A 16,552-nucleotide genomic window follows, 5' to 3' on the forward strand; every position below is an offset into this window, starting at 1 on the left:
CATCCTTGAGATGTTTCTACCACTTGATTGGAGTCTACTTGTGGTAAATTCAATTGATTGGAAATGATTTGGAAAGGCACACACCTGTCTATATAAGGTCCCACAGTTGACAGTGCATGCCAGAGCAAAAACCAAGCCATGAGGTCGAAGGAATTGTCTGTAGAGCTCAGAGACAGGATTTTATTGAGGCACAGTTCTGGGGATGGGTAGCTAAACATTTCTGCAGCATTGAAGGTCCCCAAGAACACAGTGGCCTCCATCATTCTTAAATGGAAGAAGTTTGGAACCATCAAGACTCTTCCTAGAGCTGGCCACCCGGCAAAACTGAGCAATTCGGGGAGAAGGGTCTTGGTCAGAGAGGTGACCAAGAACCCGATGGTCACTCTGACAGAGCTCCAGAGTTCCTCTGTGGAGCTGGGAGAACCTTCCAGAAGGACAACCATCTCTGCAGCACTCCAACAATCAAGCTTTTATGGTAGACTGGCCAGACGGAAGCCTCTCCTCAGTAAAAGGCACATGACAGCCTGCTTGGAGTTTGCCAAAAGGCACCTAAAGGACTCTCAGACCATGAGAAACAAGATTCTCTGGTTTGATGAAACCAAGATTGAACTCTTTTGCCTGAATGCCAAGCGTCACGTCTGGAGGAAACCTGGCACCATCCCAAAGGTGAAGCATGGTGGTGGCAGCATCATGCTGTGGGGATGTTTTACAGCAGCAAGGACTGGGAGACTAGTCAGGATCGAGGGAAAGAGGAACGGAGCAAAGTACAGAGAGATCATTGATGAAAACCTGCTCTAAATACTTTCCTAACGCACTGTATGTATACTGTAGCTACGAAAGTAATACCAAGTATATGTTGTGTAGTAAGCTGTTGGGCCAGGTGCTGAACAAAAAGTTATATTGACTACATCTGTCTTAACTCGCTCATTAATGTCTTAATTGAAATTACGGATTGCGTGTTATCCACTCATCGTTTCTTTATGACATAGTTTGTACATCTCAACTGTCTGTAGAAGCCACATTTGTTTAAACAAGTCAGCCATCAGCTATTTTTTTTTTTAAAGGCAGTAAATAAGGCTGCATTAACTGTTTCGCTGCCAGATAAGGCTCCATGGTGCTGAAAAGAAAGCTCTGTTGTTGGGACAGCTTTATGTAGGCCCTAACAGTTTGTGGGCACATTTTGTCACCGTTATAGTGCAATGAATGTATTGTTTGGTATTGTGTTGTGTAGTGGCTTGGCTGGCATGCATAAATAAATGAGTTTGCCCCACCAAGATTTACATGCTAAAATCGCCACTGTATAGGCTACTGAATATAGACTGTTCACATTGCACTTAAAGCTGCTATTGTTTCCTCCCACATGTTGTTGAAAGACCAAAGCAAAAGTAGCCTAAAATGAAGTTTGGGACACAAGTTATGCTTCTTGATAATCATAGATGGATTTAACGTGAGCATTTTTCTCCAATAAACATATTACCTGCATGAACATATGGTTTTGTTAAGGCATTTTAGTTCGTTTGACTTTTGGCATTGTGAAATCAACCAGACCCCCCAAAAATGTAAATACAATGTAACAAATAATCTAATTCTAATTCAAACTATAGCTCAGAACTATGTGTGAAAAGGCCCTAAGACTGCAGAGAATTTTCCTCCATTGACTGAGCATTGTTTCTCTTGGATGTTAACGAAAAAGTTTGTTAGAACATTATTTATTCCCCGTCTCCCTGGTAAACATGATGCATCCCTTTCATAACACATTGAAAAATAGCCTACAACGGGGACACCATGGTTATGCATTCATGTGTTTATTTAATAATGCATGCCAGACATGATCCTATTCATACTGAAGAATACAGATTTGCATTTGCATCCAAATACTCACCACTGTGACACAATTTATAATCTCTCTCTCTCTTACTCTCTCTCTTTCATCAATTTCACAGAATGTATTTCTGTTCATCATCAGTGGAAGAACTGCATGCATTAAAGGACACTAAATGAAGTGAGACTGCTGGAAGATGAGTCCCCTCAAGTAAAACTACAATATCAGCATTATTGCAGAAAACATGTGCTTGGACTCCTCTTTAGCGTACGAGTAGCCTACTCACCAACAGACTGAGGGGAAATAAAAACCTATTTGAATTATAACCATAGTCTATGATTCACAAAGCTGTATGCTACAGTATAGGAAAATATTTAAAAAATACTGTACATTAGGTTTTGTTGGATTACATTGGCACAATTCTCAGTATTAGGCTACTGTCATTTCTGTGTCAGAGTCCTCAGACATACATAGACCTCCCTTTTATTTTATATATTGATATATTGTACAACAGCCACAGCAACATATACAAAACATTTACAGAGCATTTACACATGAGTTAGAAGTGCTATGGACATGTTTGTCCTTGCATGTCCCTCTCCATAACGAAAATAAAAATATCTCTTATGTCCCCTGGAGGGCTGACAGCCTATTCACTGAGGTTAGTTAAAGGACCCAGGACCCAAACCAGTGCCTGGACAAAAAGCCAAAGAGTAACCAAACCATCACCTTATCTCTCCTCTATTCTCACCTAATGTTCCTTCAATGAGCGTGTTCAATGAGATGTTCAGACATCTTTTAAACAGTTTGTTAACTTATTTTAAAGCTTATTTTTCGACTACAAATTTGGAAAAAGTGATCTATCCCATGTATTGTGAGACAAAACCCCACCAACAACTAACAACCGGAGTGTCCAACATTGTGCAGGTATTTATTTCTTTTTCAGGACTATACTTTACGCACCCCTGCACCTGAACGTTGGATGTGCTTACACTAGTTTTCAACAAAACTCCAAGCCCAGCAAACTATTCTTCACACTTTGTGATCGTATTAAAGCTCATAGTTGGTTTTAACTTTGACTCCTGTGTCCACAAAATGGATGGGAGGGTTTGGTTTCATGGAACACAACTGATATGGGAGTCCCATGAAAATGTGGGTTGAATGCATAAGCACAGTGATTAGTGGAGGCCTGTCTGCTCAAGAGAGATTGAAATATTCCTTATTTTTGGTTTTCAGCTCATACAACACATTTCCTTCATTTGCTGAGCGTCACTCGCGAATCTACAACCTTACAAGACAAAGAAGCAGCTTAGGAAATGTGTGAAAACAACCTGCAATGGTATTGGACATTGATAAGGAAAATTAAACATTCAGATCAATAGTGAAGATACACAGAGAGCCGCTAGCCCTCCCCCTCAAATGGCATCAAGTAGTTATCTCTCCTAGTTCTAGCTCCTAGTTCTAGCTCCTAGTTCTAGCTCCTAGTTCTAGCTCCTAGTTCTCTCTCCTAGTTCTTACGCATGTTCTTAGCCATGAAATCAATGCCTTTCTCCAGTGTAAGAAAAAATGCTGTAAACACTTCAGAAATGCATTATCCCAATAGTTGCGAAATACAGGAAAAGGATACCATGGGTAAGTAGATTTGTGAAAAGAGTTACTAACAAAAGAAATGTGCAGATATATGTAGATGTTTAAGTTACTGTGAATTTCAAATAGTTACTCCAGGCCTGAAAGACACCCTCAGTTTGGTAATGCTTGCAGCGGAGTATTGCATTGAAATATCCAACCTACATTAAAAAATATATATTTGTATTTCTTTTTGACAGCTGCTCATGAACATACAATATAGCAAATTATTAAATACTTTAAATATGATTGTGATGTACAATATAGTAATTTATCACATAATATATTAAGTGAATCATATAATACATACGTTTTTAGTGCTTATAGGTGACACCTTTCATTAATGTTAAAACCTTGTAATAATTCAAAATACTTTAAATTAGACAAAATAGCACTGAAAAGATATAAATAGTCAGTTTGTATTTCAAACAGCCATTCAATTATTCATTGTAAGCAACAAAATAGTCAAAAATAATCAATCAAAACAATTGCAGTGCAATTAAATTGAAGTGATTTAATAGTGATCAAATATAGAAAAGAACTAATTTGAGAACCTGTGATGTAAATGTTACTCATCATGTTCCATTATTACAAACATGTTGTAACAGGTATTCCACTCCTGTCAGATATTTTTAGTTGTAATAAATTAAGAGATGAAAAGAAAATGGTTCTCTGCCATTTACATCAACTTGAAAGGTGCCTCTATGTCTCTTAAAATGCATATGATTCATAGAGCTGACTCTTTTGCAAATGTTTCAAATAACTCCATCTTGTGGAATTCAGTTCTCTAACCATTCTCTTCTAGCCTACACATACAATGTACAGTATTATGTAGTCTTACATGTTGTGCAGACTATTCTCTGCTGTTTTCAGATGACCGTTCTAAACAATTACTCTGGTTAGTCTGGTGCTTCGATTTGAATAGAATAAATCATGAATGAACGTCCAAACAATGTAGGAAGTATGGATCCAATGATCGTAGTTTAGCATGTCTGGCTACCCGAGACTAGCAGGTGTCAGACCCAAGCAGCAAAATGCTGCTGCCAGAGGAATGAAAGGAATGGGCAATGCCATTACCAGACATGCTTGATGTTTTCTAACTTCAACATTGGTTTACTGCTTGGGATGAAGGACTCCTTAAACTGGGTCACAGCCCCCTCTTGTGCCCAGTTTTGAGTTTTGCACTGAGCAGAGTTAATCCAAGGGAAATAATGATGACGCTGGGCCTATCAAACAATCTGTTACATTAGAGGAATTGTTTTGGCTTTCCTTCAGCCATTCCATACACCTTGCTGGCATTAGAGTGCATGTATGACTATGTGTATGTGTTAACACTTTGTTCATACCTTTACACTGTAGGCCACAATGACACTAAGCCCAGGTGACTGGGGATGGGACAACAAGTAGGCACATGATGAGTCTACATTTAATCAAATTCCCCATCTTCCCTGTTACTCAGGCCCTGTAGGTAATCGATTTTACTGCCCTGATTTTGACCCCTGAAATCTATTGAGTCAATGTTACTTGACTGTCAATGTGCATGGATTTTAAACCAGGGACATGCATTATACATAATAGAGCCCTATTATGTCTAGAAATTCAACCTGCACAATGCTCATTGTCTCTATCTATTGATAAAGTCATCACCAGCTGACTGGTGTCCATGTGTTTTACTATAGTCACTACTGCTGTAAAGTGTTTAGTGGCCCTCCTCTTGACGATGGAGATAATTTTAGTAATTTTAAAGTTCATTTTCTACAAATTTTGCCATGGGGCGGAGAGAAAATTTAACACATTTATAACACATTTCATGTATTCTACTGATTTTGCCATGGGGCAGCAGTAACTTTTTGCAGTTATAAGTATGTTTTCTGCCGTTCTACACATTTTGCCATGGGACGGAGATAAAATGTTGCAATTTTATAACATATTTCATACAATTCTACTCATTTTGCAATGGGGCAGAGAGAAGGTTTTGTAATTTAAAGCTAATTTCCTGCAATTCTACCCATTTTGCCATGATTTATGTAATATTAATGATATCTGAGTGAGCGTGACTAACAAAATCAATGTGGGCCCTCTAGAGGTCAGGGCCCCTGGGCACGTGCCTGTTTAGATAACTGGCTAGACTAACTTATCAATCTAAAAATTGTTAGCTGACATGGCTAATTGAGCGACTGTCAGTGACTGACATAACAAGAAAAAAAAAATGCTGATGCACAACCAAATTTTGAACTTGCACCTTGTGTATTCTACTATTCTATCTCTCAACAGTAAGTTGAGACCCAGACTGAGTTCCCAGACTGAGTTTTGTTGGGTGGTCGGGGGCCCCCGGAAGTGGTCGCTTATGCATGCTTGGACAGTCTGGTGGACCAAAGCTTCAAACGTGGCCTTCATTATCCCAACAGAAAGATCAGGAAAAAGTCCTAATCCATAGCCATTATTTGTAATCAATCACCTCCCTCTGAGCACTTCCCACCTCCGTCTTGCTAGCGTTGCACAAGTTTTTTGATTCGGAGACACAACGCCCAGTCGTGTGATTCGTTAAGATCAAAAATGTTTTTGTAGTTTTTATTTTTTTACTACCACATAGGCCAGATTTGATTCGGTGGTGTTTCAGACTTATGTGCGATATGTACAATTACACTGGGGATGAGGTTACTACTGCTGCTACTGTTGTAGCATGCAGTGCTGTCTGGGGTGAAAAGACTGAATGCTACTTCAGTGGTGGAAAGACTGCTATTTCAGTGGTGGAAAGACAGAAGTATAGAGTCATATCCATGAGTATGGGCAGTTTAAGGGCAAAGAGGAAACTAGAGAACCTGAGGAGATTTGGGTTGAGGTGACAATTCTGACCTCCAGTCTTATATTGTCAGGTGGCCAAGTTTATTATTTTCTAAAGACTGACTAAACTGTCCTATCAGAGATTTCATTTTTATACTTTCTATTTGGGCTACACTAGTGTTCTGTGACGTGATGCATTACAGTAACAATGTGTTGACTTGACTAAAAAGATGGTTGTCAGACACGGCACATACCCTCCATCACCAAACATACAACAAGAGTCAGCTTCAAGAGGAGGTAAGAACTACCCTAGCTTCATAGCACTTTGTTTTACACTGGTAGGAGCCCTCCCCATGACCCTTGCCTTTACCCCTGGCTGGCCCTATGGTCCTGTATAACAGAGTGTGCCCTGTCCCTGTCCTGTTTTCTTCATCATTGTCACGTGTAGTTGTGTCTACTGTCGAAGCTGCTGAACGCAGAGGGGGTGGTCAGCTTTCTCATGGAGAGGCTGTCTGTCTTGGTGTCGGGCCGCGCCCCAGACTTGCTCCTCAGAAAGGGGTTCCTGGGTCCCCCCAGAACCCCACGGTCTGCACCCCTCTCCATCCTCTCACTGACCGACAGGCTTTTTCTGTGTGAAGGAGGGGCCAATGATGGGTGGGAGGAGTCGTCTGAGGAGCAGCTGTTGGCTCGTTCCAGCCTGGAGAAGGGCGAGCAGAATGGGGTCCCACTCGCCCCTCTTAAGCCCCTCCCCATGCGATGGGGCTCGGGGGCCGGGGCCAGGTCCTCTGGGTCTTCAGGGTCTGACTCTGTGTGGCTGAGCTCGGCCTCGCGCTCTGGGTGGGAGGAGCCCAAGTCCGGGGGCTTATTGAAGGGGAATGAGGTGGAGCCTCCGGGGGAGTGGGAGCGCTCTGCGGTGGAGTAAGGGGCGGAGACACACCTGGTGTCTATGCAGTCGGTGATGCTGGTGTACTCAGCCGCTTTGACCTGAACCCCTGCCCCTAGGCCTCCGTAGCAGCCTCGCGGTGTAAACATGAGGCTGTGAGATTTGACCAGCTGAGTCTCTTCTAGGTAGCCCCTGCCGCCAGTGGACAGGTATCGGCTGCTCTTGGAGCGCTCCAATGGTCCCGCTGACGGGGGCGGGGAGGAGTCCAGGTCCCAGGTCGGCATGGTGTTATCTGGGAGAAGGTGGGCGGAGCATAGTGACAGGTCTGCAGCCGCGCTGTCCTCGAACACGGCACCACCCTCCGAGTGTTTGTCACCCAAACCACTGCCTCCGCTGTAGTCCCTCCCGCTTGACAGCACCGCCTCCATAATCTCAGAGTGGAGCGAAGAGTCGTGCCGGAGGGGAGGGGCCATCCTCAGCGGGTCCGAGAAGATCTCGGCTGGCCCCGCCTCCTCGGATGCCGACACATAGATGTCGATGCAGGAAGAGGGGCGGTGCTGCTGGGAGATGGACAGCGTGGCCAGTGGGAGGGGCTTAGACTCCTTGGGGGCGGTACCCGAGGCCACCGACTGAGAGCTATTGGCTCGGTGCAGGCTGAAGGAGCGCTCCTTGAGGAAACGGTCGGCCCTTTCGGCCCTGTCGGCCCCAGCTCGCTCACGACCTCCGCCCACGTAGAAGGAGTGACTGCGTGTGCGCGTGGCCAGGCCGGTGGGGGAGGGCGGAGACATGGAGCCCTCTGCACCCTCATTGAGCCGGTAGGAGTTTCCCTCTTGGCTGTTGAAGCTGCTCTGGCGCAGGATGTAAGCCGCATCTGGGCACTCACCCTGACGCAGCATGTAGGCCGAGTCTGTGCAGTCCGAGGAGGTGCGTGAGCGGGCCTTGTTGACCTCGCCCCGCTCCACCCCCGTGACTCGCTCAAGAGCCACAGCGATCCGACCAATCAGCTCCTCCATTTGGGCCAGCCGTATGTCCACGGTCTGCAGAGATGACTTCATGAAGTGTTCTCTCTCATTCACCTCCTCCAGGCGCATGGCCATGTTCTCCACTCTGAAACGGACAGAGAAAAAGGAGATAAAGAGAGAGAGATAGAAAGAAAATAAGGGAGAGGGAGAGAGAGAGACACACGCAGAGAGAGAGAGAGAGAGATAGAGAGAGAGTGAGGAGATAGGTTGCACTTAAGTATGACAGGAATGTGTTGCCCATGCCCAACCTCTCTGATGTCACTCGGATCCTCTCATCATTTGAGGAGTTGAAGCGGTCATCCTTCTCTCGGAAGTACTCCTCGATGCACTGCTCCTCAAAGTCATGCACTTTCTTCAGCTCATCTTCAGTGATGAAGAGCTCTGTGATGGAAGGATGAAGAAAAGCAACATGAAGTGTAAAAGGAAAGAAGGAAGGATACATTTCTAAAGGCCTAGGACATGTACTCACTCAGGCCATAGTCTCTCTCGTCATCGTCGTGCTTCCGCCAGCGACAGCACAGGTGCTTGAGGACCATGGTCATGTGACTGAAGATGATGAGGGGAGGGGGGAGGATGGGCCGCTCGTAGAAGGTCATGATGAGCTGGTACCTCTGGAACTTCCACACCTGGTTGGAGATGGACTTCACCTCAAAGAAGGTGTTGCTATGACAACAGACAGTAACAACCAAAATGTCAAACCAATCCAATGCAGATGGAATATGCACTGAACAAAAATATAAACGCAACATGTAAAACGTTGGATGAAATAAAAGATCACAGAAATGTTCTATACGCACAAAAAGCTTATTTCTCTCAAATGTTTTGCACACATTTGTTTACATCTCTGTTAGTGAGCATTTCTCATTTGCCAAGATAGTCCATCAACCTGCCTGGTGTGCCATATCAAGAAGCTGATTAAAGAGCATGATCATTACACAGGAGCACCTTGTGCTGGGGACAATAAAAGACCTCTCTAAAATGTACAGTTTTGTCACACAACACAATGCCACAGATGTCTCAAGTTTTGAGGGACTGTGCAATTGTAACGGCTGTCGTAATGAGGGGACCAAGATGCAGCGTGGCACGGGCTCATGATTTTATTCCACTCTGAAACACTTGAACAAAAATAACCAAACGAAAACAAGCCAACAGTTCTGTCAGGTACAGAAAACTAAACAGAAAACAACAACCCACAAACACAGGTGGGAAAAGGCTGCCTAAGTACGATTCCTAAACAGAGACAACAATAGACAGCTGCCTCTGATTAGTAACCATACTTGGCCCAAAACAAAGAAATACAAAACATAGAATGCCCACCCCACACCCTGACTTAACAAAATAGAGAAACCAACCGTCTCTCTCAGGTCAGGGCGTGACAGTGCCCCCCCCCCAAACCTGAACCTATAGGGGAGGGTCCGGGTGGGCATCTATTCTTGGCGGCAGCTCTGGTTCGGGGCATAGCCCCCACTCCGCCCGCTGATCCCCCCGCTTCTGTGTCGCCGGAGGAACCAGACCGTGGATCATCGCCGGAGGCTCTGAACTGCCGACCGCAGCTGAAGACTCTGGGCTGCAGACCGCTGCTGAAGACTCTGCGCTGCAGACCGTCGCTGAAGACTCTTGGGCTGCAGACCGTCTCAGGAGGTTCCGGGCTGCAGACCGTCTCAGGAGGTTCCGGGCTGCAGGCCGTCTCAGGAGGCTCCGGGCTGCAGGCCGTCTCAGGAGGCTCCGGGCTGCAGGCCGTCTCAGGAGGCTCCGGGCTGCAGGCCGTCTCAGGAGGCTCCGGGCTGCAGGCCGTCTCAGGAGGCTCCGGACTGGGGAGCATCGCTGGAGGCTCCGGACTGGGGAGCGTCGCTGGAGGCTCCGGACTGGGGAGCGTCGCTGGAGGCTCCGGACTGGGGAGCGTCGCTGGTACTCCGGACTGGGGAGCGTCGCTGTAGGTTCCGGACTGGGGACCGTCGCTGCAGGCTCCGTGCCATGGATCATCACTACAGGTTCCGCGCCATGGATCATCACTGGAGGCTTTGTGCCATGGATCATCACTGGAGGCTCCGGGCCATGGATTATCACTGGAGGCTTTGTGCCATGGATCATCTCTACAGACTCCGGGCCATGGATCATCCCTACAGGCTTCTTGCCATGGATTATCCCTACAGGCTCTGGGCCATGGATTATCACAGGAGGCTTCGTGCCATGGATCATCACTACAGGCTCCCGGCCATGGATCATCACTGGAGGCTTCGTGCTATGGATCATCACTGGAGGCTTCGGACCATAGATCATCACTGGAGGCTTCCTACGTGGAGCTGGAACCGGTCTCACTGGACTGGGGAGACGCACAGGAGACTGGGTGCTCAGAGCAGGCACAGGGTGTACTGGGCCGTGGAGGCACACTGGAGGTCTGGAGCTTAGGGCTGGCACACCCCGTCCTGGCTGGATGTTTACTTTAGCCCAGCAAGGGCGGCGCGCTGGCACAGGACGAACTGGTTTGTGCTGGTGAACGGGGGGTACCGTGCGTAGAGCTGGCGCAGGATAACCTGGGCCGAAGAGACACACTGCAGACCAGGAACGCTGAGCCGGCACAATTCTTCCTGGCTGACTGCCAACTCTAGCACGGCAACTGTGGGAAGCTTGCACCGAGCGCACAGGGCTGTAGCTGCGCACTGGCGACACAGTGCGCATCCCCGCATAACACGGTGCTTGTTCGGTCACTCGCTCCCCACGGTAAGCACTGGGAGTTGGCTCAGGTCTCAACCCCGACTTCGCCAATCTCCCCCCCCCCCCCCAATTTTTTTTGGGGGAGCTGCCTCTCGGGCTTCCGTCGTTGGGCTAGCTCCTCGTAATGTCGCCGTTCTGCTTTCGCTGCCTCTATTTCCTCCTTCGGATGGCGATACTCCCCGTCCTGCCTCCAGGGTCCCTTTCCGTCTAGGATTCCCTCCCAGGTCCATTCATCCTGACCACGCTGCTTGGTCCTTTGGTGGTGGGTAGTTCTGTAATGGCTGTCGTAATGAAGGGACCATGATGCAGCGTGGCACGTGCTCATGATTTTATTCCACTCTGAAACACTTGAACAAAAATAACCAAACGAAAACAAGCCAACAGTTCTGTCAGGTACCGAAAACTAAACAGAAAACAACTACCCACAAACACATGTCGGAAAAGGCTGCCTTAGTATGATTCCTAATCAGAGACAACGATAGACAGCTGCCTCTGATTAGGAACCATACTCGGCCCGAAACAAAGAAATACAAAACATAGAATGCCCACCCCACACCCTGACCTAACAAAATAGAGAAACAAACCGTCTCTCTCAGGTCAGGGCGTGACAGCAATTGGCATGCTGACTGCAGGAATGTCCACCAGAGCTGTTGCCAGATAATTTAATGTTAATTTCTCTACCATAAGCCCCCTCCAACATCGTTTTAGAGACTTTGGCAGTACCTCCAACCGGCCTCACAACCACAGACCACGTGCATGGAGTCGTGTGGGCCAGCGGTTTACTGATGTCAACGTTGTGAACAGAGTGCCCCATGGTGGTGGTGGGGTTATGGTATGGGCAGGCATAAGCTACGGACAATGAACAGAATTGCATCTGTATTCCCAGTCATGTGAAATCCATAGATTAGGACCTAATTTATTTATTTCAATTGACTGATTTCCTGATATGAACTGTAACTCAGTAAAATCTGAAACCTTTTAGCATGTTGAGTTTATATTTTTGTTCAGTATAGTTTTCAAACACTTACCCCTCTTCCATCCCCCCTCTAATCATCCATCCACTCATCTAACCCAAATGTTCATTCATTCATCCTTCTGTCCACCTATCTACTAGTGCTACTGTAACCGATGTGAAATGGCTAGTTAGTTAGCGGTGGTGCGCGCTAATAGCGTTTCAATCAGTGACGTCACTCGTTCTGAGACCTGAAGTGGTTGTTCCCCTTGCGTTGCAAGGGCCACGGCTTTTGTGGCGCGATGGGTAACGATGCTTTGTGGGTGACTGTTGTTGATGTGTGCAAGGGTCCCTGGTTCGAGCCCAGGTTGGGGCGAAGAGAGGGACGGAACCTACACTGTTACACTACTACCATCACCACAACTTCTACCACTGCAGCCACTACTATGACTATGCCTGCTACTACTTCTACTACTAAAATCACCAAAATCTTCCTACATTTACATTTGAAAGAAAATTCCAGTAAAACAGAGATGTATTAACAGTATGTTTCTTACACTTCATCTCTATCTGTACTGGAACTTTCCTCTCATTTGCAATTATTGGTAATTAGTAAAGTAATCACTTGCTAAGCTATATAAAACAAACAAGGATCACAGATGGAAATAAGTTAGGTAGCTAACTAACCCTGGTGATATAGGAGTATGCTGTGCATGGGCCCTGGTAAACACATCAGTAAACAGAGTGGGTGCGGGAGAGTAAAAAAAAAACATCCTATGCACATTTTTGGCCGTGTCCAGAAAGAACAACTTTGACGGACCCTACCTCCCCGCAACTGTGGAGAGCTGACAGGATTGGGCAGGTGTAAGCAATATGGTGAAAATTCCTCCTGGCCTAAACCTATCAATTTGCTTAAACGTATAAAATCCTCTCAGATCTCCACAAGTGTCTGGAGGGTAAGGGCTAGGGGTGGTCTCTGGACAAGGCCCTGGTATGTATAACTGAGTGGGCGTAAGGAGAGTGTAGGTCTACAGAGCGAGAGAGAGAGAGAGAGAGAGAGAGAGAGAGAGAGAGAGAGAGAGAGAGAGAGAGAGAGAGAGAGAGAGAGAGAACGTACTTGAAGACAGCGATGAGCAGGTTGACCAGCAGGATGTTGGCCACCAGAAGGTAGCAGGCCATGATGGCAGGAACGATCCAGGCTCCCGTCTTACAGGGCGGCAGAGCCACAACATGCCCGTCCTCTGTGGTGATATTCTGGCCACATGGAGCTAAGCACAATGACACAACCACAGCGTCAGGATCACACACAAGGTGTCCCAGATTGTGTCACAAGACAAACTCTCTTAAAGCTACCCCATTTATTTTGTTATATGACAAAACAAATGAGTAGCCAGCCTAAAGAGAGTTTCCCCCGACAAACATTATTAATAAAGGCAAACATATTGTAAAAGCCAGTTGTGTGTCAAAACAAATTAACATACAGACAACGACTAGACAAGCAAGCCAACAGAAGACGAACACAAAATCAAATGAAAGAAAGATGTCAACATACAACACAAACATACAGTACATACAAGCAACCCAGGCAATCACACCAAACAGACAATCACTACGCTGACATCTAAAATAAACAAACCAACAAATAAACAGAACAACAAATACTTCAAGTTTAGCAAACAAACAAGAGGCATAATATACTGTATATATGCATCTTTTTGTAGGGGATAGGAAGGAGTGAGCTCTAGAATGGAAAGGTGTTATGTGCTGAAATGTGTATCTCACAATATATTCTAAAATATATTGTCAATAACTTGCATTCCCAATATATTTAAACATGGCATGATGTTTAAAATATATTGTCACATATGCGTGCCATAGCCTAGCTGAATAATGACTATACTACAGATCAATTGAAATGTATTTAAGATACATTGACATGTATTTAAGATACATCAAATGTTTTTTCCATCAGTGATGGTTCAGTTGCTGTGGCTTATAATGGGGACATTCAGCACTTTCACTTTGGATGCTCATTCGTTTGTTTGCCTATCAATCATTATATTCATGCTCATCTCTGGATTTCAATTGATCACACAAGGCAGCCCAAAGGTAGAGAACTGAAGTAATTTGCTATCTCTCTATCTAACAATTTTACACTCAAAGAAATTGGGTTAAAAACTCTGACAACTGAACCACGTGAAAAAACAGATTGCAGATGATGACAGGGTATGATATGTTCATGTTTGTTTGTGTGTGTGTGTGATTGTGTGTGTGTGTGTGTGTGTGTGTGTGTGTTGTGTGTATATGAATCTGCACGTGTTTGTGTGTGTGTGTTTGTGTATGTTTGGTTGTATTTGGAAGTGTGCAGAAATATTTGCTCATCCATGAGAGTATGGTTGAGAGTGCATTATTGTGAGTTTGTGTGTCTAGATGACATTGTAGTGATGTTACAATCGTGTTCTAGTGATAGCAGAGCTGGCGTTGGGGGATGGCAATAATGACTGGGTTTACCTGGCAGGCTTACTTTTCCAAAATAAAACAAAATAGTGAAAATGTCAAAGGAGCATGTCTGTAACAATCCTAGTTCCCTTTCAGATTTAGTAATGTCATCAAAATAAACCAATAAATAAACCAAAATAAACCAAACAAGAGTACTACTGCCATGAAACACAGTTATTGACCTGTCAGTATGTCGTGCTGCATGCTTAACCATAGAGATGGTAAAGAGGACACGCCTCCTATCTTTGCCATTGATAGCTTCTGCGACAGCATGGGCATCACCACTGAGAGCTATCTCATAGAGATAGATAAAGGACTCATCTTTATATCTGGGCCATTATAGCATCTGTGACAGCATGGGCATTGCCACTGAGGGCTATCTCATAGAGATAGATAGAGGACTCATCTTTATATCTGGGCCATTATAGCATCCGTGACAGCATGGGCATCACCACTGAGGGCTATCTCATAGAGATAGATAGAGGACTCATCTTTATATCTGTGCCATTTTGGCATCTGTGACAGCATGGGCATCACCACTGAGGGCTATCTCCATCTCTTCTACTTCTATGAGTTCATTGGCGGTCCATAAAAAAACTGAAAAGGTGCATACTGCCACCTACTGTGCAGCAGTGTATATAATCTGAACAAGCATAAAGCGAAGGTTGGTGATTTACTGCCAGCTGAAGTGCTGAAATATTTGCTCAGGAGTATAATTCATTGACTGATCCCTCCTGCTGACCAGTATGGAATTCTTCCCTCCACAACCTATAGAAAGTCTGACCCAGTTGACTACATTAAAATGGTGAAAACCTTCAATGGCACTGCCCATGCTAAAACAGGCTTTGTGGAAAGTGTACCCTCTATCCATCTCTATGTGCATATCTGACTCAATAGCAGCCCCTAGATGAGGGTGCAGTGATGGTATGGCAGTGAGGCTGGAATGGTGTAGGGAGGGGACGGGACGGGGGTGGGTCTAATTATCGATTTACTGGCATTCTGATTGAACATAGCAATGTTGGTATGGACCATTATTACGCCAGGTTCCATGAGCTCGAAACTGATTTTCGATCATCCAGAGTTTTGAATTCAGCCTGTGCTTTAGCTTCCTACTATGCACATCTGAAACAAAGAATGACAGCATTATTTCAGATCTCCAGCTTTGGGCTAGTCCTTCCATTCTATACACTCTCACATACGTACACACACGCACTCCCTCAAAACAGATGGTGCATTCAGAGAGCAATCATGTTCCTTATTTGTCGATTACTAAATTACTAAGAAATGTTACCTGCTGTTAGACATAACCTGACCTCATCACTAAGATAAGGTGAGCTGTTAGTGATCTGTTCTCTGCTGTTGTCAGAAAATATAATATGGGTATTTTTTACTGCAATTTAAAATTTGCATGACCAGCGTGAATAAGAACCAATCCAGCCACCAATGTCTTTCGTTGCACTAATATAGTTCCCCCTGAAACCAGGGGGAACTGAGAGGTTCCAAGTGCGTGGCATTTCAGCACATGGATGACTTCAGCTAGTCTGCTGAGTGTGTGTGTGTGTTGGAGGGGCGGGCAGCCTTACACTCCGAGCTCGACTCTACACCACTCCACCACCCTTTCCCCCTCAGTCACTCCCTCCCCCCACATCCACCACCCCTTGTGGGCTTACGGTCAATCTGATCAGCGAACACCTCTCCATAGATCATCCAGTAAGGCATGAAGAAGATGTTCCGAGCCAGCATCCAGGACGGGTCCTCATTGGGATTCAGGATGGCCTGCCTGGCCACTCCAAAACTCATCAACACTACCAGCATGATGATCACAAAGTACATCATGTCAATCATCTGAGAGAGAGAAGGAGTGGGAGGGAGGAGAAAGAGGGGGACAAAAAGGGAGATGGAGAATGTTGGAACCTGATAATACTCCTTCATCTTCATAGAATTCTCATTAAGTGAGCAATTAAGTAGAACATTAGACACCAACTGACAGACAGGCAGGCAGGCAGGCAGGCAGGCAGGCAGGCAGGCAGGCAGGCAGGCAGGCAGGCAGGCAGGCAGGCAGGCAGGCAGGCAGGCAGACAGACAGACAGACAGACAGACAGACAGACAGACAGACAGACAGACAGACAGACAGACAGACAGACAGACAGACAGACAGACAGACAGACAGACAGACAGACAGACAGACAGACAGACAGACCAAAAGATAGGCTGCAACCAGATTCTCTACCCTTCTCCCGAAGGCTGCA

At 45.6% G+C, this 16,552-nt stretch overlaps 1 protein-coding gene across 13 annotated transcripts in view; it reads right to left on the reverse strand.

The window, feature by feature from the left end:
* Window positions 1–6,380: 6,380 nt before the first annotated feature.
* Window positions 6,381–16,552, reverse strand: part of LOC115164787 (transient receptor potential cation channel subfamily M member 3) — a 157,886-nt gene continuing 147,714 nt past the window's right edge. For 7 of the 13 annotated variants that reach the window (XM_029717591.1, XM_029717589.1, XM_029717590.1 and 4 more), the window contains 6 exons: window positions 15,974–16,148; window positions 15,333–15,425; window positions 12,922–13,072; window positions 8,607–8,800; window positions 8,386–8,518; window positions 6,381–8,222 (listed from right to left, as the gene is read on the reverse strand). In XM_029717591.1, the coding sequence (XP_029573451.1) occupies window positions 6,671–8,222; window positions 8,386–8,518; window positions 8,607–8,800; window positions 12,922–13,072; window positions 15,333–15,425; window positions 15,974–16,148 (2,298 nt within the window). In that variant the 3' untranslated portion in view covers window positions 6,381–6,670. The remainder of the gene's footprint in view (window positions 8,223–8,385; window positions 8,519–8,606; window positions 8,801–12,921; window positions 13,073–15,332; window positions 15,426–15,973; window positions 16,149–16,552) is intronic. The other 6 variants (XM_029717596.1, XM_029717593.1, XM_029717592.1 and 3 more) reach the window with 2 other exon arrangements.

Source organism: Salmo trutta, chromosome 27, assembly GCF_901001165.1.
Source record: "Salmo trutta chromosome 27, fSalTru1.1, whole genome shotgun sequence".
Taxonomy (NCBI): Eukaryota; Metazoa; Chordata; class Actinopteri; order Salmoniformes; family Salmonidae; genus Salmo; species Salmo trutta.